At 43.6% G+C, this 24,728-nt stretch overlaps 1 protein-coding gene across 1 annotated transcript; it reads right to left on the minus strand.

Annotated features, from left to right (window-relative positions):
• Nucleotides 1-3,647: 3,647 nt before the first annotated feature.
• Nucleotides 3,648-18,628, minus strand: POMP (proteasome maturation protein). Its single transcript, XM_054015377.1, has 6 exons — nucleotides 18,549-18,628; nucleotides 14,853-14,950; nucleotides 9,705-9,765; nucleotides 7,823-7,924; nucleotides 5,615-5,708; nucleotides 3,648-4,197 (listed from the first exon to the last, which is right to left on the minus strand). Exons 1-6 carry the CDS (start codon nucleotides 18,549-18,551, stop codon nucleotides 4,130-4,132), a joined length of 426 nt encoding a protein of 141 aa, XP_053871352.1. The 5' UTR covers nucleotides 18,552-18,628; the 3' UTR covers nucleotides 3,648-4,129.
• Between the last annotated feature and the right edge of the window lie 6,100 nt (nucleotides 18,629-24,728).

Below are 24,728 nucleotides of genomic sequence, written 5' to 3' on the forward strand. Positions count from 1 at the left end.
GGACACAATTCTGGTAAGCTAAACATCTTTGTTACCATATAGGAGACAGACCACCAATCTGCACATGCAACTCAAATGACCTTCTCTTCATTCAAATTCACTTTAAGAACAACACCCTACTTAGCTTTAGGAAAGCCTTTCAGAAGTAATCCACCAAAAATATTGGCACCATATCAAGATTGGTGCTATAAAAGGTGTATATTATGTGTATGATCTAGACTGTAAACTCTTCAGGACAAGCACTTTGTCTTCCTTTATATTTGTATAACACCAGGTACACTGGTGATGCTCACTAAATAGAAAGCATAAGTTCACATGCGAGTCTAAGGGCTCTTAAACACAAACTTTGAAAAAAGCCCTTGAATTGTAAACAACTTTTTGCTTCAGGAATGTACACAGCTTTTAACAAAAGAAAGGACATTTTCTCATAAGAGTGCTGTGAAGATTTGTTTAGGCCCTTCATCTAGACCACACACGATTCTGATCTGGATACTCTGCTCACACAGGTTATATAATAGTTAATGCCAGAAACTATGTAGAGTGAAGCTGCCATGTCCAAGTTAATAACTCCTGGAAAATGTAGTGATTCAGAAAAGAGGATCGATACCTTCATTCCTTTCCCATTCTTTATGGAGGTACTACATTGTCCCTGGCACTCCCTGTTGGTAATCTGGAAAACCTAGTTGTGCAATGGGACATTCCATTGGCCCAAACGAGAATTTTCACACATGATTGTATTACATGGGTGGGAGAATGGAACATTTTATGTTGATCTTGCAGCACACAATGTATAAAACCATGTTTTGTGGACTTGTGTCTATATGGAGATGCAAAATGTTTCTGGGGAATATAGCACTTAAATTGAAATAAATAGGAAGTTATGCCAAAATTTATATAAAATCATTTCTCATATTTATTCAGTATATAGCATGAGACATCAGATGGGTTGAGGCCTCCAGGTACTACTGTACAATACATTTTTAATAATAAAACCTTAAATTTTGTAGCAATTGAGTGATTTGACAAGTGAAATATTTTTGTATAAATGCAAGCACCCTTTTGCTGTAAGTTAATAAAGCAGAGATCTGTCTAGTCTTTTTTAAATGTTTGGATCTTGTTCTTTTGACAGACAAGCATGCACAAAGCAATACAATTGCTGTAGTAATATTTAGAAGCAGCTCAGGCCACCAACATATCATTTAATTTCTTTTGCAGCTAGTGATATAAAATAGTATGTACTTGACACTCAAGTTAAATGAGTGGAGATCACATATGCAAACATCCTTATCTAAGCAAAACAGCATTTTGGAATAGCATTCTTATTGTCCATTTAAGGAACTGTGATAGGCTAGCCAATCTGAGAGGATACAGAACTAGTTTAGCTTGTCTGCCAGGCAGAAAGCTTAGTCTAGCAAATGTGATTTGATTGTGAGATAAATATAAAGAGGGAAGTAGTTGAGCCAGCCATACATTCTAGCCCACAACACTGGTATCAGCTTTGATGCCTCTCTCCTCCTAGCTTTATCACTTCTTTCTCTGGACTGTATTGAAAAATCAAATCCTTCCTTCCTGTCAACAGGGCCATAATCCCCATCTGCTCTTCTTCCACATTAACCTCTTCCTATGACCTCTCTTACCAACTTGACTCCCCCTCTAAAATTATGATGTTCCTCAGAGATAGATCAGACAATGCTGCTCCCCTCTTCAAAACCCTTTCCCTGGTTCCCCCTTGCCCAAAGTAACAAGTTTACACTTCTTGTCCTTACCTTCAAGGCTATCCACCTCAGCCTATACCTTGAATCCATTTGCTTAACCTGTGTCCTCCTTGTACCCTTTCACTACTCCCGTACCACTGTCCTCACCCGTCCATTTATTTCCTTCTACTCCTCTCTCTATGCCAAGGCCTCACCATGAAATCTAGTCACTTAATAGCTGGGCCAGATATTTGCAGCAAATATCCTAATTATGACTGCTCACAGTGAAGACCAGAAAACCACCCTAAAGAGCAAGAAAAAAAAATTAACAGGCCTATATTTGTTCACTCATGTGTCCAATTTAAGCTCACTTAAGTGAAGATAATGTACATGCAAGGCCCTACATACTCTACAGCAAACGATGTAAATTTGCTTTTATAACAAGACTCCCTGACTTCTGCAGCTCTCCAGTGAAGCAGACTGGAAATCCCACAACCACCTTAGATAATTTAGAAATTTAAGGTTTTTCTTCTTTTTACTAAGTTAAATATTAAAATAAATAATGCAGTCAGGAAAGTATCCCTTCTGGAGTGTAACATGCTGCCTCCACATTCTTCAATTTGCTGCAAGATTTTGTATTAAAAATGCATAACTGCATTGTAGAATTGGTAGGAAGTGAAGCTGGTTGTTTTGGCCCACAGGAGTAGGGAACAGTTGGGGCTTTTGGCACATAGACAGGCATAGCAGACACTTTGGGGTTGTGGAATAAACTTGTACCTGCACATTTCTGTGGAAGTATTCAGCAATGCTAGAGTAGAGAACAAGGCTGACATTTAAGTTCTTAACATTATGCTTGAGTTAACATCCAAATCTGCTGAATGGATGCAATTCCCATGTCTCAGAAGTACTGTTTCAGGTCATTTACAGATTTGGGGAGACTTCATTGCATTAAGCTTATTTTTGGAAGGTTTTCTTTGCAATAATTGGGTCTTGAGATGGATGATTTAAAAAAAAAATCAAAGAAGGAAGTTCAGCTACTGGAGCATAATTCTTGTGATAGGACTCTGCTTCTAAAAGATGCAGCAATACGTAACATTTAGGCTGGTTACATTCTCAAAATGTACATGACACACTTTGACCATTGTATGGGAAGAGAATCAACAGGAGAACGGTCCTAAACTTCTTGCAAGGATTTATAATATGTTATGCATACAAGCTATTCTAAGTTAATTATAACACAGCCTGTGTAATTTAAATAAAAACACACCCTTTAAACTTACAGAAAACAGCTTTAATCTGGCTATTCATTTATAAAAGATGCATTTGTGTAGCTTTTAATTTTAGAATCTCCCTTTGGTTATCCCCAAATAAGATTGTTTGCTTACAACCAAGTCAGTTCAGTTTTAATTGTATGTTCTGCAGTTATGTAAAATAAAAATTAATGTTCTTACTGTAACACTTCTGTGATGCAGTCTGTCAGATGTGCCTTTGTGCATACAAACATTTTGAATTTTACATTTTCTTTCTCAACAGTGGTATTTTTCCCTTAAATGTTAAATGTTGCTAAGTGGTTATTTTAAGTTTCCATGTAGGCTGGAACATAGCCCAAAATAGGGCTACAGAAGCTCTAATTTCACAGAACAATTTTGCCCAGTAAGGCTGTTGTGAAATCCAAAGGAGGGTTCCCCCCCTCAAAAGTAGCTTGGTAAAGCCAAATTCAGCTCCCAACTCTTCCTAGGGAGCAGTGTCTAATTCTATCCTAAGGGGCAACTGAGCTCCAGTGAATGAGCATCTTGGACATCTTAGCTGGGGCAGACAAATGTGTGTGGCAGGGTTCTTTTCTACCAGTGAGCTACTGAGGTTCCTTAAAGGGGCTGCAAGTGATGAGAGTAACATTGCTTGGGTTAGAGGTCAGGGACTTGAGTTGTGATTAAATATATTTTGGAAACCACAGCATTTATAGCAATATTTTATTCAACGTTTAAAAGATTTCAAGAACAAAAAGTGATTCAGTGGAAAATGCCTGTTTTATATTGAAAAAAGTTCTTTTGCAAGAACATGCATTCCCTGCATTTACCTACAGTAATCAATTTTAAAATGCACATGCATTTTTGGACTTCTTGTAGTATATGTATAATATTTCAAAAACTAAGCAGCTATTGTCCTGAGCAATATATGAAGAGTCATCTTCTTGTACAGTTTTAAAATACCCAGTTGTAGGACATTTATATTGACAGTAAGCAGAGAATAAATCATAATAGACTTTAAACATTTAATGTGCCTATTCATCAAGTAAGGCAAGAGCTCTCCTGTGAGTAAGTTAACAAAAACATTGTGTCAATGTAATATTAATATTGTACACTGAACCTGTAGTATAGTATAAAGACACATACAAGAAATGTTTTCATGAACAGTAGGTTCGGACTACATTTGTGTTACAATAAACCAAGCTTGTATTCCACCATCACATGTGGTTCTCCCATAACTTCACTCTGCGATGGGTCTAGAAAATAGACAGTAAAATATTTACAAAGTTAGTAACACTTTGAAACAGAAACTATCATAAGACAAGAGGACTATATTTCCTCTAGATGTATATGTTTATAGAAGGGGTTCTCAAACTGGGGGTTATGATCCCTCGGGAGGTCACAAGGTGGATACATAGGGGTTGTGAGGTGTCAGCTCTGTGGGGTTGACAGCCCTTAGCCCCCATTACATTAAAATGCCACCCTCCCCCATTTTTAAATTTATAAGGCGGGGGGGTCATGCTCAGAGGCTTGCTGTGTGAAAGGAGTCACCAATACAAAAAGTCTGAAAACGGCTGGTTTATAGCAATGTGCACATCTTGATTACTGAGAAAAGTTCTGCAGTGTATGCTTCAAATCTGTCGACCTTTAAATATCTGTTCTAAGCAACAACCAGGGGAAAGGAAACCCGGCAAAGGTCTCCTTTTCCCTAGAAAGGAAGAGGGGCAACTGGAAGCTATGCTATGTTCAAGCACCAGAGAGTTACACATAATACAAGACCTAGGACAATAAATTAAGTACAACAGACAGAAAAACAACAAGTTTTAAACTTCGTTTTAAGTTGAAATGGCATATCAGCAACATGAGTGTGACAAAAGAAAGTTTTACAAAGTAATGATCAAAGCCCAGTACTTAATTAAAAAAAAAAAAGAATTAGAGAATGGTTACAACACTAAAAAGCAACAGTGAAAATTAGTTTCAAGTGGGTGCATGTGTATAGAAAAAGACAGAGCCTAAGTCTAGCAGGTAAGATAGTATATCGAAAGAGAAATATCAGAATGAGAACTTCAAACTTCACACTAAAAAACCAGCAATCATACTGGAGTGCAACCCAAACACCACATGTGGTGCTTCATTTAAACAGGGCTTCTAGGAGCAAGATTATGCATGGGGGCAGACTCACTCCCCCTTCATATCAACCACTGGAGTGGGGGCAATGCACATTGGGGAGCAATATATTTTGCCCTAATGAATAGGGCAGACAGTGCTCCTTCTATGCACAGTACAAACTGGGCCCCTCTGAGGCACATTCCCTTCAGCACTCCTCCAGGAATACTGAGGCTCCATAATTTAGCCCCAGATGATAAAAACCACTTCTCCAATAAATTTTTATTGGCATTTATTCTCTACTATTAAAACATGGGTTAGGGGATATGTTACACATCCAAATACAAGACACAATTTTGCTTCACATTTCAGGATAACCTCAGGAGAACAAGCAGCTTCACCATATTTATTTTTTTCCTGATATATCCCTTTTCTAACCTCTAAATTTGAATTAATAAAAAACTGTCGGGGGCACAGAAATCTTGACAGTTCCCAAATCTCACCTTTCTGATAGCCCTGAGAAAGTTTTGACAGCTTACAAAATCTTTGAAAGAAAACATAATTTACCATTAAGAATATCCTCAAAACCAATGCATTCATCATTTCCTCTCAGTGTATCCAGCGCTATATTTGAGCTATGCAGAAATGGAAGACGTTGGATCTGTGAAAACACAGCAAGAGTCAGAAAGAAATGCAGGTTTCTCATATTCAGGCTTCCCAAGTCGCAACTGTAATTAAAAGTGACAGGCAAAGTAATTTGTTCTTTGGGAAATGACAGAATGATAACACGGACTCGAGTGTAGAGATATTCTAGCCTCCACACATTTGTCTCAAGACCTGTCTGGCACCTCGTCCTATAGTCAAGGCATGGAATCAAAACATCAAAATGCACTATCATGAAAAACTGTTTTCAATTTCAGTAGGAAAATATGCCCACTGTTTTCTGCCAAATATCTGTGAATGGTCACTACAAACTATCTTTAGCTTGAGAGTTACAAGATTAGTAAACATACATTTCAATAATTTGGTAAGCTAATTTATTTTCAATTTTATTTTTTCAATCCATATATCAAAAGAGTAAAAAGCACATCAACAGACTATACCATTATATTAATGAACTTGTATGGCCCTCCCTAAGAGTCATTAGATTATGAACCTCATTTCTCCAATCTCCCCTAGAAGCAGCCTTAATGAGGTCTTGGTCCATGATTAGGGCTCCTAGGCACTACAATAATACAAATCAACAACAACAACAAAGCTTGAGATTGGCTCTTGCTCAAAAGGACAGGTTTATGTCATGTGCACCATCAGACCACCATACGATTGTGGAGAAAGGAAGGCTCTGCACATGTCACTGCGTATGTAGTAAGGCAACTGACTAAAATGACAAGTAAAGAGCTCAGATCACAAGATGCACATCAGACAGCAGCATATTTGTATTCACAACTGCCTTTGACATAGAAAAACTTTACTGGTAAGTTATTGCGAGTACTTGTTTTTTATATATAACAAAGCAAAGCTGTCTCTTGCTTGTGGGTATACTGGATTTGTAATTATCCATAATATTTGCCAATACAGCTGCACTTTAATCAGTTCCAATACTAATACTATTCCAACTCAAATGCTGTAAAAAGGTAAAGTTAAGGTATAGACACATATCACATTATGTTCTAAGAACACTAAAGATAACAAGCAAAGGCCAACAAGTATCCTAAGGTCACAAGAATTTCTTCTCTCCTGCATATCTAAGGCAATCCACATGTAGGGGGGAAAATGTCTCTGCTCTCACCACTCTCCCTTCCTGCCACATATGCAAGAAGCTGTGGGAGAGAAGCTCTCCCCCAACAGATCTCAGATCTGCAGGGAGGAGTGACTGGGTGAGAGCAGGAAAAATTCCAGCATTTCTTGTAGGTTTTCTGGTGTCTGCAGGGCAGGAAACCCACAGCAAACCTTATGAGGCTTGTTGTGGGCCAACACCTAACCCTTAGGATGGGGTAGTTCCCTATTCCACCTAAACATACATCTGTAGTAGGTGCCGTAGCCGCAAACAAGCCCAAACAGGCTTGTCAATCTTTAATTACCTCAAATACATTCACTGAGGACAAACAAGTCTACTATGGCTCCTGGAGGTGGAGTGTGGGGAGGGCGGGGGGGAAGATGGACATGAAGCAGTCAAAGATTATCTCCAATGAACTCAGAAGGGGTGGTAGGTACAATCTCCCACTGAACTTAAACTTTGGGGGCTGGTCCCCAGTGAACTTTCCACAGCTTACAAAGAAGGGCTGATGGGGGTGTGTGTGCACATAGGGTTTTACTGCCCCAATCTCTCCCCTGCATCTCCTTGTATGCTCCAGCCTCCCAAACTCCTTTAGTTTGCAGGAGCAGAGTTTCCTTCCTGTGATTCCTCGGGAGGTTTGCCAGAAAGAACATTGGTCTTGGGGAGGGAAATCAGGGATATAACTTCCATTCCGGTGGTCCTCCTCCCAAGGCCTGCAGGTTGGGAGAATCTCACACAAGACTTAAGAAGTTCAGCTTCACTTCACCTGGAATTTGCTATGATAACAGAACTCAATGGTTCAAATAAGCAGCGTTAGTTTTATCATAAGCAATAAAGCCAGTTCTGCTTAGAGTTTGCTTGAAAAATGTATAGAAGATGAACAGCTGTTATCTAATATATTTTGAAAGAAACAAATGCTTTTTAAAAAGCATGTTTGCAGATATGTCTATAACTTAACTAAGACAATTCATATGACTAGAATAATTAAAAATGCCTACCTGCTTTGCTGCTTTGAATTCCATTTGTAGCTTTAGAGGTGCATGGAGTCCTTGAATATTTCTCAGAGTCGATAAATTCATTTTATCTTGGTTTAGCTGAAACTATCAAAAGATTTTTTTTTTAAAAGCTCCATTTAATTATAGCTATAGAAAATATATTTGTAAAATTATACTTCAATGAACATGCATATGGAAATCATCCTCAGCCAAAAAAAAAAAAAAAAAAAGTGCAGTAAATAGGTTGCTAGATTTATAAACCTCGATGTGTAAGAAAATTGCCAGAATATTAACTCATTTTTTAAAAATAACTGAGAAAGAAAATCTAATTTTAAAATCATGCATTACATGCTGCTTGCTACTTGCTAAAGCTGTATTTTGTTATTTTTGGCAAGCAGAATACACAGGACTCCACCAAGTGGAGTAGTTGTGTATTATTTTGAAGTATCACTAAGCAATTTCAAGAAATTATTAAAATATTAGTAGCCCAGAAAGGGGAAAGCCAAGCATCTTGGCCCAAAAGAATCCATGGCAGGACTTATAAACTGACAAGAAGAGAAACTTTTTTTGCTATCATTGAAAAATATAAGAAGCCTATATTTGGCAAACTTTTCCTATTTCCAGTATAATGAAATTACTTTATATACAATCTCAGCAGATATTTATTTTTGTTAAATATCTTGTACACGAGTCCCAGTGTTTTAAATCATTTAGGAAAGCAAGTGTTGAGTCTTGACTCCTTACTGGGTCCTCTGGCACTAATCAATAACAAGAAATATAGCGTATGGATACCTACTTAATAGGTACTGGTTTCTGATAACAAAAAACGTTTTGACTGGTCAAATAAACTTTTCAAGTATAAACTAAAAAATCATTTTGCATGTATTTGCAGTACTGGGGGAGGGGGGGGGGTTGGCTCCAGGTTTTGCATTGATGCTACTGATAGCAGCACCATATTCAGTGACATAAGACTGTGATTTTTCCTGATTTTTTTTATTTTCTTAATATTCAGAAGTTATACTTGTAACGTTTATGATAACAATATATTGGTGTAAGAGGCACTGATGTTTCCAAAGAAGACATTTAGCATAAACAAGCAGAAGTATAAGTTACAGGACAGGATACCATCTCTAGGCAAAACATCAAAGGTCTAGTCGGTCTCTGTAATTTTCATCAGAAGTCCAGAAGCTTTACTTCTTTAGCTTACTACATTAGCCTTGCCAGTGTCTTTTGCTATTTAAAAGTGGGGCTTATGACATACCAAGCAAAGATATTTAGTTTCTTTGCTATTAATGCAATTTGTAGAGTTTATAAACTTCTACAGCAATAAGAACAACCATAACCATTTCAGCATAATACAGGAATAATATTTTGGTATATTACTAAATGAACCGAAAAGTGTATCTCCTCAAGATGTTTAGTTCTACTCCATCAAATCTCCTGTGCTGAGATAAACCCTAGCAGTTCTTTCAGCTACCCTCTATCCCGATATAACGTGACCCGATATAACACGAATTTGGATATAACGCGGTAAAGCAGTGCTCCGGGGGGGCGGGGCTGTGCACTCCAGTGGATCAAAGCAAGTTCGATACAACGCGGTTTCACCTATAACGCGGTAAGATTTTTTGGCTCCCGAGGACAGCGTTATATCGAGGTAGAGGTGTATTAACCAACCCCCATCTGTCAAAAATTCACAAATTATATCACAGCAATACTGCTGTTAGGCATCTTTATTCAATTAATGTTAGAATGCTATTCACCACTGACTGGGATGCTCTGAAATTGCACTTGTCAAGCAGTTAACAGTAAGAATAGCCCTTAAACTTTGTAACTAGCTGATGGTAAGAAACTTTTAAAAGGTTATCAAATTCAATACTGTACTTACATTTTTTTCTGACAGTTCCAAAGGATGGCTGGGCAAAAGTTCATTTTTTACACTTGTAAAGCTAGAAATGCAAACAAAAGGTTTTTTTTTTAAAGTCACAGAAGAACCAAAAATCAATGCACCAATTTGTAGTCTGACATTAATTCCAGATACAAACATCAAGCCGCTATAATTAGTGCTCATTTAGAACAAGGAAAAAACCTGTACAAGAACTTCATTCTTTTTCTGCTTCAGCTTCAAGCTTAACATAAAAGCAGTCATGTTTTTTCTTCCCCCAGCTCCAGCTCACAAACAGAAGACAAATTTAACTTGAATACCAGAATACAGCCTGGTGTTATTGGTTAATTTATGGATAATCTACATGTGTGACATGGGTGACCAGATAGCAAGTGTGAAAAATCGGGACAGGGTGTGTGTGTGTGTGTGTGTGGGGGGGGGGGGGGGGGGTAGTAATAGGTAACTAGATAATAAAAAAGCCCCCAAAATCAGGACTGTCCCTATAAAAATTGGGACATCTGGTCACCCTATGTGTTACCCTAAGAGCATCGTTGTGCCAAAAGACAAGGGTTTGCCTGGTACCCAGCAATGAGTTTCAGCTGCCCTGACCAACTCACTGTACCCCAACTCACTAATATTACTAATCTGTATCTAAAAGGTGTAATGTAATATGTCATTGGAAAACTAATAACTCACTGATCATTAATATTCTTGTGTGATGTATGTACAGTCAACCCTTGAAGAACTTTACAGATAGGCTGGAAATATATGACTAAAAGGTGTTTATCAAATCCCCCTGACGTGCCTGGTTTAAACAGGTTTTCCCCAAACAAAGGAAAAAGGCCAGGTGTGGCCAAATTCAATGGGCTACTCATTTGTATGAGAAATTGCAGGAAGAGATCATTTGCATTGTAAAAGTCAGTGGAGGAAAAGACAGCATAGAGTCTGCAGGAGGCAGCATGGCATTCACACGCAGCAGGGAAAAGGAAATGTATCTAGGGATACACTTCAGAAGAATACATTTCAAAAATTTACCAGACTATAGAGGGGGAGTGAACCCTGAAATCACCCTTCACCTTAGGAGACAAAGGAACCAAGCTCTTTAAGCTCTGTGAAGCTCAGAATTAGAAGAACTCAAGTTAGCAGACCCTGGGTTTGTTAACCTAAGGCAGGCCTGCACAACATGCGGCCCAGGGGGCCGTATGCGGCCCGCAGGGGCTCACTGTGCGGCCCACGGGGAGTAGGGTGACCAGATCACCCAAGACAAATATCGGGACGCGGGGAAGGGAGGAGGGGTGACGTGGGGGGGCGTGGCGGGGGGCGGGGCCAAAAAAAACCACCCCTTCCTCCACAAGCGCTGGAGGGAGGCCCGGGAGACTCAGGGGAAGCGCGGGGCCGGGGTGAGTAACAGTCCGGCCTGGTCCCTTGCAGGCAGGACTCAGTTGGATGCTAGGGCGAGGAGGGGGCGGCCCGCGGGGCCAGGCGGCGGCTGTTCTCACCCCCGGCCAGCGGGACTCGGGAGCAGCCGCTGCTGCAGCTCCCACTGCCGCGGGGGAGGAAGCGGCCATGGCGCTCCGCGGCTGCGGCTCTGGCGCCCCCGAACCCCCCGAGCCGGGGCCTGCTGTGGGGACCCAGCAGCGCGCACGCTGCGCCCAGCCCCTGGCCAGTCATGTCTGGGCTGCTGCCCAGCTGGTGCAATCCCGCGGCAGCCCCGGAGTGGGGCAGCAGGCCCCAGCCCCCCCGTCCCGCTCGGGTCCCGCAGGGGAACGAACGGGGCTAGGCGGCTGATGCCTCCGCCCCGGGGCCGCCGCGGGATAGCACCAGCTGGGCAGCAGCCCAGACACGACCGGCCAGGGGCTGGGCCCAGCGTACGCGCTGCTGGGTCCCCGCAGCAGGCCCCGGCTCGGGGGGTTCGGAGGCGCCGCAGCCGCGGAGCGCCATGGCCGCTTCCTCCCCCGCCCTGGCAGTGGGAGCTGCAGCAGCGGCTGCTCCCGAGTCCCGCTGGCCGGGGGGGAGAACAGCCGCCGCCTGGCCCCGCGGGCCGCCCCCCTCCTCTCCCAACCACCCAACTGAGTCCTGCCTGCTCGGGGCCAGGCCGGACTCTTACTCACCCCGGCCCCGCGCTTCCCCTGCGTCTCCCGGGCCTCCCTCCAGCGCTTGTGGAGGGAGGGGGAATGGTGAGCCCAGGGAAGAGGCGGGGATTCGGGGAGGGAGCCAATCGGGGGAGGAGGGGGCGGAGTCGGGGCGGCGGGGGGGGGGGGTGGGGGTGCGAGCACTTCCGGGCTCTAGGCTCCGGGGCATTTCCTTGTTTGTCCAGTGTCCCGACCGCACGTCGGTCGGGACGCGGGACAAACAAGGAAATATCGGGACGGTCCCGATAAAATCGGGACGTCTGGTCACCCTAGCGGGGAGTGAGTAGGCAAGCAGTGAGTGAGGGAGGGGGGCTGAGTAGGTGAGCGGGGGGGCAGTGGCAGGGAGTGAGTAGGCAAACTAGGGGGGGTGGGGGGACTGAGGACGCAAGCGAGCGGGCAGCAGCGGGGGGGCAGGTGAGTCGGCGGCGGGGGAGGGGGGCTGAGGAGGCGAGCGGGATGGCAGTGGCGGGGGGTAAGTAGGCAAGCCGGGGCGGGTGGGAGGCTCAGGAGGCGAGCGGGATGGCAGTGGCGGGGGGGTGAGTAGGTGAGCCGGGGGAGGAGGGCAGAAGAGGCGAGTGGCGAAACGGTGGCTGACCTGTTCTACTGATCTGGTCTGGCTCCCATCCCCTCTCCCAGGGTTGCAGCTGTCTGGAGGTGCCTGCCTTCCATGCCTACCTCATTCAGTCAACAGTGCAATTGATTACAAAGTGGGGGGAAGCTGAGGGGGTTGTTTCTGTGGGGCGGGCGGCGCTGGGGGGGTGTTGTTTTGGGGGGGGCTGGGTGGCATTGGGGGGGGGGGTTCGGTGGGGCCAGGGGAGGGAGGGTTGGCCCTCAGCTGTTTTCTTTGGAGTAATATGGCTCTCGCCGCTTTACAAGTTGTGCAGGCCTGACCTAAGGCTTGAACATCTACACTCGTTTGTAATCACAGGTTAGGAATTGTTGAACCCTGGGTCTTAACCTGGGGTTCCAATGTTTACACTGCATTATGCAAGCCCGAGTCCAACCACTTATATCCCAGTCTTCCAAGCACCCTCTCAAAATGTGGCCACTTCAGCCCTTTGTTCATAGTGCAGCATGGGAAAACTTGACTGTCCACCCAACTTGACAGTTCAAAGGATAAAAAAAGTCGGCCTGTGGGATTCTTTTGGCAGACTCCCAGAGCACAAGTCTAGTGGGGCTACATCTATGCTACAAAGCAACAGGGCTTGAACACGGGGTCATGGTTTGACTGAGGCTTGGACCCGCCATCCCGTGGGGTCTTGGGACCCAGGGTCCGAGCCCTGGGTTACCACAATTTGTGTGCATACAGGTGGGATTAGGTTTGAGCCTCAGTTCGAACCCTGAGCTTACACTGCAGTGTAAACATACCCTTGGTGAGAAACACGTCTTTGAACAAGAGACTTAAACCAGGTTTTAGTCTTAGAAGTGTGCTTTCACTTTTATTTCCTTGTAATCCTTTCTATCTTTATTCCTTATACTCGGTATCACTTAAACCTATGACTTTTTGTTTAATGACCTTGTTTTACTTTTACCATAAATCAATTCAGTGCTGTGATTGAAATAAGAGCATTTGTAGCCCCCTCCTCCCTTCCCATGAATTAATGAGTTGCAGTGAATTGTCTTTTTAAAGGAGCAACAAATGACTGCTCTGTGAATGTTCAGGAGGGCTGGACACTGCACAGTGACGTCTCTGGGAAGCTTGGGAGTTCACCGATTGTTTCCTGCAAAGCAAGGTTTGGATAAGAGTCCTAAAGAGTCTGATGGCAAGGCGGACAAGCTGGTGTGTCAGGGAGTTGTCACACAGCTTAGCAGTAGCAACACACTGTCCTGCTGAGGCTGAAAGGGGTAACTCTTAATTCTGGGAACTTCAGCAGATTGTGGTAATGTTAGATGGTTCTGTGGAAATTCAGGACTGGGAAGGCACTGGGTCACTCTGCAAAAAAGTAACTGGATGGTGGAAGCCAGGGTGTGACCTGCATGCTTGTAAAGCTGGCTGGTGGTATCAGGGCAGTGGGCCATAGCAGCATAGCATTTAAGGCACTCACAGTTGTAAGGCAGGTGGTGACACAACCCTTACCAGTCTGGATTGAACGTCACAACATGGTACTTAATTCCCTGACTATACTGTTAGAAAATCCAAGGCTTGCATGTTTCTGAAGTGGTTCGATAAGCATTTTAAATGTCAACAGATGTATATTTTATATACACACGTGTATACAGATATAGTTCTGACTACCAACCATCTGAAACATTACCAAGTAGTGTAAAAATATTAGGCCATTTTCCACATTGTTAATTCTATTTCATATGTCATTAGTAACTGAAGTCAACCATTTTGGCCAATGTTAAAAGAGCACGTGCAACTACTTTCTTTAAAAAAAAAAAGAAAAAACAGTTCATATATGAGCAGGGATGGAAATTAAGCTTTTTCTATCAGTTGTTTAAAGGTGCAGCCTTATACAGATCACTAATTACACAGCTGTTTGTATTTATTATTTGCTTCTAAGAATGAGGTTTCATAGGAAACAAGCTCTTGACACAATGCTCCTACTATAATTATACATAAAGTGACTATACCAGTGGTTCTTAACCAGCACACAGCTGCGGCCCATGTAGATGTACAGGTAGTATATACACCTCTACCCAGATATAATGCGACCCGATATAACACAAATTCGGATATAATGCGGAAAAGCAGCGCTCCAGCGGATCAAAGCAAGTTCGATATAACGCGGTTTCACCTATAACACGGTAAAAAATTTTGGCTCCCGAGGACAGCGTTATATTGGGGTAGAGGTGTATATTGTGTGGACGTAGCCCACATTGAGAGCTGCATATGCAGCCCACAATGGTAAATAGGTTGAGGACTACTGGACTAGACATATCTTTTGATATAAAGTATATGGCCAAGAAGCGCATGTTCTAAAACAGGTGCATAATACATATAAACTTTCTGCCTACATACTTAGAATTTCAGTTTGGTTATGGTACAGTATATTAGCAGGCAGACAAGGCATACCCTCTGCGTAGAATATCATGACCTCCAAATGCTCCACTAGCTGAAAATTCAGCAATTGGGATGCTATCCTTAAGCTGAGATCCAACTCCTCTGGAATTCTGAAACAAAAAGCAAGGATTACTTTTACAGAATTAGGACCCATTCAGTGCTTCTGTTAACTCTGGCAAATGAAAATTTAGATTAATTTCTTGGTAATTATACCAAAAAAGAGTTATCCATTGAGCTGTTTGATGTCTCTTTAAAACTACATATGCACAAGCCTTAGTCTTCAGGGTGACTGATCTTTAACCGAGACTATAAATGCCATTTAATTAGGACATTTTGAAGTGATTCAGCAATGCTTAGATCTCTTGGAATAGTGTAATATCATATTGTTTGCTCCTCAAACTTGCTAAGGCAGAACAAAAAGAACTTAACACTCTTTTACTATGTGTATGACAGCACCTACCTAAACTGGGTCCCAATCCTGATTGGGGCTTCTGGGCACTACTATAACACAAATATGAAAATGACTGTGCCATCAACTAGGGTTTAGGAAGACACTTCTATGAGCAGATTGTTCCATACTTGTCCACTACAAGGTTTCTTGCACTCTTCTCATAAGCATCTAGACTCTGTCAGGTGGAGGATATTGAACCAACGATCAGACATCGCAATTGCTATTTTTCTTTATGCAGAGGCAAAGGGTAATAGAGAAGGTAGAAGACAGTTCTACTTCATAGGGCTTGACTGGTGTAGCTGTCCGGGGAATTTTGTATTCAATTAAGTTTAAACATCTTGTTACCCCAGAAACATAGTAACAAAGTAGAGGGAACTCAGCGAAGATCAACAAAATGTATGTATTTATTTATTAGGGGGTGGGATTGAAGGCACTGACTTTCAAGGAGACATAAAACAGTTAAATAAATGCAGGAGACTGCCACTCAGGAGATCGGGGCTCTATTCCCAGCTCTGCCATTCAGCTATTGAGACCTTGGATAAGCCACCTCACCTCTCTGTGCCTCCGTTTCCTCTCTCACACTGCCTGACTTGTCTATTTAAACAGTAAGCTCTTTTGGACAGAGACTGTTTCCTACTATGTGAACGTACAGTGTTTAGCACAATGGAGCCTCCTTGCACTATCATCACACATTTGGAATATGAAAATACAGGAGAAATTATTATTGTATAAGAGGAAATGACTAGAAAACAATGGATGAAGTAAAGTAAACAAAGGCCGACGAGCCAGAAACATTCCCAAGAGTGAAACACATCAAGTACTTGATTGGGGGGAGGGATAGCTCACTGGTTTGAGCATTGGCCTAATGAAACCCAGGGTTATGAGTTCAATCCTTGAGGAGGCCACTTAGGGATCTGGGACAAAATCAGTACTTGGTCCTGCTAGTGAAGGCAGGGGGCTGAACTTGATGACCTTTCAAGGTCCCTTCCAGTTCTAGGAGATATAAATAAATAAATTAATGGAGACATATCTAAGTACTGCTATTGCTTCATAGACTTCTACTTTAAGGCCAGGAGGGATCATCCTGACCATCTAGTCCAGTATTTTTCAACCTGGGGGTCACGACTCACAAGAGGGTCCTCAGACAGGTGTAGGGGGATAGCAAGCAGGGAAACTGCAGGTGCCCTGCGAAGTTACATGCTTCAGCCTCAGGTGGTGGGGCTCAGGCTTCAGCTTTCCCCACACTGCCCTGGGCTGAAGCACAAGCTTAATGTAGGGGGGGCCACAATTTTTTCAGGTGGAGGGGGCACACTTTTTTTTTTTAAGCATATAAAGGTGGTCACTGGCACAAAAAGATTGATAAACACTGAGCTAGTCTGACCTCCTACATACTGCAGGCCACAGAACCTCATCCACTCACTTCTGTAGTAGGCCCATAATCTCTGGCTGAGTTACTAACATCTTCAAATCTTGATTTAAAGAATTCAAGTTACAGAGAATCCAACTTTATTCTAGTTCAAAACCAGCAAGTGACCTATGCCCCATGCTGCAGAGGAAGGTCCCCAGTGTGCCTGCCAATCTGACCTTGGAGAAAATTTCTTCCTGACCCCAAATATGGTGATCAGTTAACCCCTGAACATGTGAGCGAGACTCACCAGCCAGAAACCCAGGAAAGAATTCTCTATAGTAACTCAGAGCCCTCCCATTTTAATGTCCCATCTCAGGCCATTGGAGCTATTTGGTAACATCCAGAGCACGGAGAGGCGCTCCTTGTAGGCAATCATACCATCCCCTCCATGAACAGTCTTAAATCAAGTTAGGTTATTTGCCCACACTACTTCCCTTGGAAGATGGTTCCAGAACTTCACTCCTCAGATAGTTGAAAACCTTTATCTAATTTCAAGCCTAAATGTATTGATAACCAGTCTACATCCATTTGTTCTTTTGCTAGCATTGGCCCGTAACTTAAATAACTTCTCTCTCCCCCTCCATGGTATTTATCCCTCCGATGTATTTATAGAGACCAATCATATCTCCCCTCATCCTTCATTATGTTAGGTTAAACAAACCAAGACCCTTAAGTCTTCTCTTGTAAGGCAGGATCTCCATTCCTCCGATCATCCTAGTAGCCATTCTCTGCACCTGTTCCAGTTTGAATTCATTTTTCTTAAAGATGGGAGACCAGAATTGCACACACTATTCCAGATGAGGCCTCACCAGTGCTTTGTACATGGTAATAACACTTCCTTATCTCTACTACAAATATCTTGCCTGATGCATCCTAGAATTGCATGAGCCTTTTTCACAGCCACATCATGTTTGCAGCTCAGTCATCTTGTGATTGATCAATATAACCACCTTTCTCTTCTGTCACCTCTAACTGATATGATCCCAATTTATAGCAAAAAATATTTTTGTTAGCCCCTAAGTGCATGACCTTGCACCAAAAGCAGGGGTGGATACCTAAACATTAATCGTTGCAAACTCAGGGGAAAGGAATAGCAGGAGGCATTGACAACTCTTGCCACTCTATCACAAGTCTTGCAATATTTGGTGTTCTTCTTAAAGCCCCAACTCCTAGAGTCAAATGATTCTGCATAAACCTCAGCTTTCATTGCTTGGAAGTAATCGTCTAGTCCTCATGGCTACCGAGCTTTAAGACGTCCTCAAATGCACCCTAAAAGCTCAGAAACCAGAAGGCAAATAAAAAAAACTTAACTCCCTCCCACCGAAAACACCCACTAGTGACATTAAATCAAACTCTCATATTGTGGAGCCGAGGTTAGCGATGCGGAGTAGGAAACTATCCCAGTGGGGGAAGGGGGGGGGGATAATCTAACAGATATTCCCATCCCTGAGATACTGATCCCACAGGGTGTGTGTGTGGGGTTGGGGGGGGGTCTGGTGCCATGGCGCCCGTGACAGTGCGGGGGAAGCGGGCGAGAGGCAGGGAAGGAACCGGGCGGGAACTAGGTGCTGCTGGCGGGAGCGATTCGCGCTTCCGATTCATCCCCCCACTCGCCGCTGCTCCCAGGCACAGAACCGCAGAGCACGAGCCGCCTCCCCGCCGCTGTAAACGCGGGGCCCGGCCACCCCTATGACTCAGCACAGCCCCGCCGCCCCTCGCGGCCAGCCCCGGACTGGGACGACAGGGCCGCGGCGGTGCGCGGGGCCCGCGCGGGACCGGCGGCGGCGCCGCCTCCCCCCCGGCAGCGGCCGAAGCGCCCCGGGGCCCTGCACCCCGACCCTGAACTCACCATCTTGTCCCCCTCACACACAAACCGCCACTGCTTCCGCCTGCACTGATGACCTCACTTCCGCTCCCAGCGCAGCGTACTACGTCACACGCAAGAAACGCGGTGAGACAGGGCAAGGCGGGCCTGTGGCAGGGGGCGGGGCTAGGCCGTGAGCGCGCGAGTTTGCAGCGCTGCCTCAGGTGTTCGGGCTGGGGGAGGTCGCGTGGGGCCGGGGCCTGCAGAGTTTCCGGCTGCGGGGAAGAGCCGCGCCGCGGGCAGGACACGGGGTGGGGACGCGGGCCCCGCTGCTGCTGCTGCTGCTGCTGCTGGCCCCAGGGCCACGCCGCTGACTCATGCGCAGCCGCAGATTTGTGTGGGGAGGTTGCTGGGAACAGCTGGCCCCGGCCCCACGCGTAGGCCAGAGGGGATCTCCAGGGGGGGATGAGTCAGCGGCGGCGCGAGGCAGTCGCAGAAGAGGCCGGCCGGGTTCTGGGTGGGGTCTGTAGGACGTCATGCGGCAGGTAACTGTCCTTCGTGCTGCTGAGCCCTGAGCTGGAGTCCCGCGTGCAGGGCTGAGATCCCGACGTTACAGGAAAGATGAGGACAAATTGGAGAGTCCAGAGGCAGTGGCGCGGGAAGGGGCCATGGCCCTCCCTTTTTTCCCAGCTGTAAGGGCGAGCGACAGGGGGCAGGGCTTCGGGAACAAGGAGCGGTGCGTGGGGTGGGACCTTGGGGACAAGGGGGAGCAGGGCCACGGTTTGGGTACTGGTGCCCCCCCCCCCCCGACACACACACTTTTAGGGACCTTCTGCTTCTCCTGTCGAGAGGAGAGTAACAAAAATGAAAAAAGGGTTAGATAACCTGACCTATGTGAACATGTTAAAAAAAACCTCACCAGTCTTCTAATATGTTATGGGCTGTTATGAAGAGTTTGGGGATCAATTGTTGTTCATGTCCACTGAATGTAGGACAAGAAGTAATGGGATCAATCTGCAGCAAGGGAGGTTTATGTTGCATATTAGGAAAAGCTTTATAACTATAAGGGTAGTTAAGCTCTGGAATGGGCTTCCAAGGGAGGTTGTAAAATCCCTGTCATTAAAGGTTTTGAGAATAGATTGGAGAAACCTAGACCGTCCCAGCCAGGTGTTTTAGTGGTGTCTCATTAGCACTTGGGGCTGGATTTGATGACTTCTCAAGGTCCCTTTCAGCTCCATATTTCTATTATTCTATTCTTGAGTGGAAGGGGGAACTTGAGAGAAATGCCAGCCAGGCAAGAGGCTCTCAGCAGCAGTCTCCTTGGTATTTATAATCAATTTATAATTTATGGTGCTCTATAGAGACCTGTGTCAAATTTGTTTGATTTTTTACCTGCTATAGAAGACATAAATAACTTATGAAGACTTTCTGAAATCCATCAGCTCTTTGGAAGGTTAATGAAGTGTGCATTCATTTGTTCCTCCACAACTCCATACATAAATATCCAACACAAATATTACTGATTTTTTTTTCTAAGAACTGAAGTTCAGAAATTTGTCCACTTTACCTCACGTTTTGCCAAAAATTTCTCTTTTGCTACAAACTTCATGTGTGAAATTTGATGTGCACGGAGTGGAGCTTGAAAGAGTGTGCAAAATCAATTTTATGCTGGAAACATTTCTATATTTTTTTGTTGTACACACAAATAAAGACTTTGCTACAGCCTTAATTACTGAGAGACTCACGCCAGTCAGTGTCTCTTGGCATAGGCGCTGATTACATGGGTGCTCCGGTACTGGAGCACCCATGGGAAAAAATGGTGGGTGCTGAGCACCCACCAGCAGCCCTCCCTATTAGCTCCCCCCAGTGCCTCCCATCTGTTGGTGGGCCCCGCAGATCCGCGCCTCCTGCCCGCTGCAATCAGCTGTTTTGTGACGTTCTGGGGGAGAGGAGCGAGGATGCAGCATGCTTGGGTGGGGGGGGGGGGGGCGGGACTGCGCAGGAAGAGGCAGGGTGGGGTCTTGGGGGAAGGCAGGACCTGGGGCAGAACTGGGGGTTAAGCATCCCCCTGGCACTTTGGGAAAGTCGGCGCCTGTGTATCTCGGTTTTCCTCTAGCAGTAGAAGATCACCACTCAGAAAGTTCTACCAAATCAAAGTTTTGGCCCTTTCTACATTTGTATCAATAAGACTTGCACTTAAATCACAGACTTCAAAAGGATGAGAGTGGAAGACAGCTTTTATTTTCTTTTATGGAAAGCAAGTTCTTCCTTGTAAGTTTAAGTGGTGCTCAAATGCCCTGGTGTTGGGGCATTATCATAAACTAGATGTGAATACAAAACCAAATCAAGTTCCTGTTTAACTGCAGCTTACAGAGAGTCCATTTTTTTTCACTGAATGTATTTATTTATTGACTCTTTGAGTTTGTTGATCAGGATATGACTGTCAAGATGAAACATCTAACTTTCAAAGTCATCCTTGCAGGACACAGACAGGATACAATCACTCCATGTACATTATTGACATCATTGCAATGCATAGTTTAGGCTGCATAACATAAAAGAATGTACATTGCAAGAAAGATCTGGTTTTCCTTTAAAGACAGACTTTCACACTAGGGGAAACTTCCAGACATAAACATAAATCACAGATATTTTTCTCATCATGTTACCAAGTGTGTTTGAATTTGAACAAGGATTGCTTTTCTCACAGCCTATCTTCTCTTCCCAGTTGATCCTGTAGAAAAAGTTATAATGCGAGGTGATTGTGACATCTCTTCCAGTTCTATGGCAAGGGTCTGATTATCCCTGTAGGTGCATAAATGCAGCTCCATTTGAAGTCAGTGGGAGTTGCACATGTGCAACTGACAGGATGATCAGGGCTCTGGATCAGGCATGAGAAACCAAGTTGGATGGTGAAAGCTCCTATTACTTAGACACAGTGAGATAAATACAAAGCTAGTGTGACTCCAGTAGCTTTAGTGAAGTTACAGTAGAGTTGAATTTGGCACATTGCCTTTAACAGTGACATCTAGATATTTTTTTAAGAATAAAAGTTTGCCCATTTTTCCTTCTTTGTATATGAAGAAGGCCTGAAATGTTGTTCAAATGGCTTTGTTTCCATCCCCCCCACTTTTTTTTTTGAAGAAATACCAGGAATGCCAAGTCTTTTCTCCCTGATTTTGCTGAAAAACTTCTTTGGGATTTCAGAGATGTACAGTAGAACCTCAGAGTTATGGACACCTCAGGAATGGAGGTTGTCCGTAACTCTGAAATGTTTGTAACCCTGAACAAAGCACAGTTCAGGCTCCAGATCTAGCAGCTGACACTCCAGGCCAGGTTTCAGCAGCAGCTGAGCTCCCTACTCAGCGCTGGTATGAGTTTGCAAGCTTGTTCCCCTGTGGGCGTGGAGGGGAGAAGAGGGGATGAGTGAGAGAGAGAGAAAAATAGCATGCCCCCCTCCAGGCGGGGGGGTGTAAGTGAAAGCGGCATAGACCCCAGTGCTGCTCTTGCTCTGCTGGCTCCAGCTGCGTTGAGCTGGCAGCCCCAGCGTCTTGCTGTAAGTGGCTGCCCTGTGCGAGGGGGTGGGAGTGGGGACAGCCCAGATGTGCCTACCTTTAAGATGCAATACAGGCACAGTATTTTATTTTATTTTTGTCTCTGCTGCTGCCTGATTGGTTACTTATGGTTTCACATGGTGTACGGTTGACCAGTCAGTCTGTAAGTCTGGTGTTCATATCTTTGGGGTTCTACTGTACATCATGAGCTTTCACACCTTATTTTAATGGTGAGGGTGTTGAATCTTTTGTCTCAAATACCCATTAGGCATTGGGGTTAAATAGGTGTTAACAAAAATAAAACCACAATAAACAAAAAGTTTTGAATTACCTGACTTAAAAATTAATTCTGAATTGTGCAGCTTTCACTCTCTTGGCTCTTATGTCATCATTTCACTAGTGGCCTGTGCATTTCCCATTGAAGTCAACAGGAGTCTTTATGCAGACTTCCTGGGAGATGGATTAGACCCTAGTCACAATAGACTTTTCTAAAGTAGACAAGACCTGAATTTCTGATGTAAAAAATAAACAGAAAAACACATTGCTCCAGATCCTCAACTTGGGTCAGTAAGTCAGAGTGGCTCCATTAACTTAAATGGCACTATACTGTTGTAATTTTTACCTCTCCCTTCTTCAGGCCTTTTTTATGCATTATAGGGCAGGGGAGGGAGGGTAAGGCACACCATTTTAATACTCATAAAGGTCCCATTTAATAATAGCAATAGGAACACAGAAAAATACTAGCCAAGAAAACTTTCTTTTGTATCAACAATCTCTGATTTTGATAATGAACATCCCTCTTTAAAAATGTAATACCTTTGTAATGCCAGTGAGCAGTCTGTTCTGAGTACGTGAACCTCTATAGGAAAAAACGTTTATTCTGTTGGGGAAAAAACTCTCTTCCACCAGTCTCTGTCAACAGCCATTTAGAACCTGCTAAAGTGAAAGTACTTTTTATTTGTCTTAATCAAGTAAAATAAACACTTTTTCTTTGATCTTTAAGAAGTCCTTTCTTGTTAACTTGCTTTAGACTTTTATGTTTCAGTATTCATTGTAAATTTAATTATTTAAAAAGTTATTTTGTTTTAAATTATTAAACCTTTTCTGAATTTAAGATAAACATGGGCATGTTTTGATAAAGATTAAAAATAAATTTCACACAAAACTGCAAAATGTAACAAAGATAATGTGTAGGCGTCAGTATGTTCCAAAACAAGACTCTCTCTAGGGGCTCTTCTAAACACACTGCTACGTTAAAACCGTGTTCTGAAAAGGCTCAGGAAACCCCTGACTCTAACCCACCCTTTCCTGAAACTGGTGAAAGTATTTTAAAAAAAGTTACTGCTTCAGTGAAAAAAATAATAATTGAATCTCAACATATTGCCAAAGCAGATGATTTTTTTTCCTGTTTATTAGCAAATGTTACAGCTTTTGGTATTTTCTCCATGCTAAATTCATTTATCCTAATAGTTCAAATGCAGTGAGGAATTTGATGAATGACAAAAATAACCCATCTCAGTGAGATGTGAAATGTTATTAATGAGCACAACTAATGGGGGGAACAAACACCAAACATTTCCTAGTTTTATAGTGTATAGCCACTATCTGGTTTCAAGTGAAAAGATAACATCCCTTCTGTTAAAACATTCTTATTTTCTGTTTTGGTGGTGATAGTCAAATAAGGACTCTCCATTGTCTAATATGCCAGGTAAGGTGCATAAGAAGGGTTCCCTCACCCCTGAGGTAGTGACTCATTCTGTAGCCTGTCGGTGTCTGTAATTCTAGGATGTTTTGCAGCTGTCCCCTGTACAGTTGTCCTTAACCTATATAATCCCTCATTCCTTCTCTTCTTTCCAGCGAGGTAGGCTTCTGTTTCCTGTTCTGCTGTGAAGGCAAAAAGCTGGTGGCAGTAACTTTTGCAGCCAGTCACTAGGGGTTGCTCAGTAGCCAAACATGCTGAAGCTTCATCATCCTCCATCATTCCTGACAGCATTAGCTGTTTGTTCCGTATAGGTACAGGTTAGATGAACATGAGGTGTTTTAAGTAACTTGGTCAATTAGTACCAACATTATGTGAATGTATAAAAAGTTGTAGGTCAGAGATAGATAAAACCAGTAGAATGTGTGCAAAGGACAAAAGTACAGAAAGTAATAAGGGAAATGTAGGTGCAGTATGTCCCTTTAAAGGGGTCGTCCTAAATTGGTTGTATTGCACTATTGAAACAACATAAATCTTGTTACTTATTGGAACAAAGTCCCATGCTTTCCACATCCAGTTTTCACCTATAAGGGACAAAAATACTTCAGTAGCTCAGTACTTACAAGCAGTTGCACTAACTCATAATGGCAACGAAATCAAAGCCCCTCTGTGAGCTCATAAAAAGATGTTTATATCCTCTCTCTAATTCAGGGCTGGTCTATGGGCCTCCCAGAGATGGAACCATGCCCAACTATAGGTGAGCCTGAAAAGGGAGTTTCCTGTGAGTGCATCTTCCTAAAGGAAGCCTGAAAGTAATTTATAGTAATTCCAGCTCCAGGGTTTGAATGTAATAGTTACTTCCCATTCCTCCTACTGTTCAGGAAAAAATCCCCAAAGAGTCTGCCAAAATACCTAGCAATGATAGGGGAGTCTGAGGTTGCTCTGAGTCACAGTCATATCCACGTAAACAGG

This window comes from Malaclemys terrapin, chromosome 1 (assembly GCF_027887155.1).
Source record: "Malaclemys terrapin pileata isolate rMalTer1 chromosome 1, rMalTer1.hap1, whole genome shotgun sequence".
NCBI lineage: Eukaryota > Metazoa > Chordata > Testudines > Emydidae > Malaclemys > Malaclemys terrapin.

Excerpts from the sequence above, each read along its gene's own strand:
- POMP (XM_054015377.1), bottom strand. Across the intron at positions 9,766-14,852 it reads CATGATATTCTACGCAGAGG|CTTTACAAGTGTAAAAAATG; the intron begins GTATGCCTTGTC and ends TTGCATTTCTAG. Across the intron at positions 5,709-7,822 it reads AATTCAAAGCAGCAAAGCAG|ATCCAACGTCTTCCATTTCT; the intron begins GTAGGCATTTTT and ends GTGTTTTCACAG.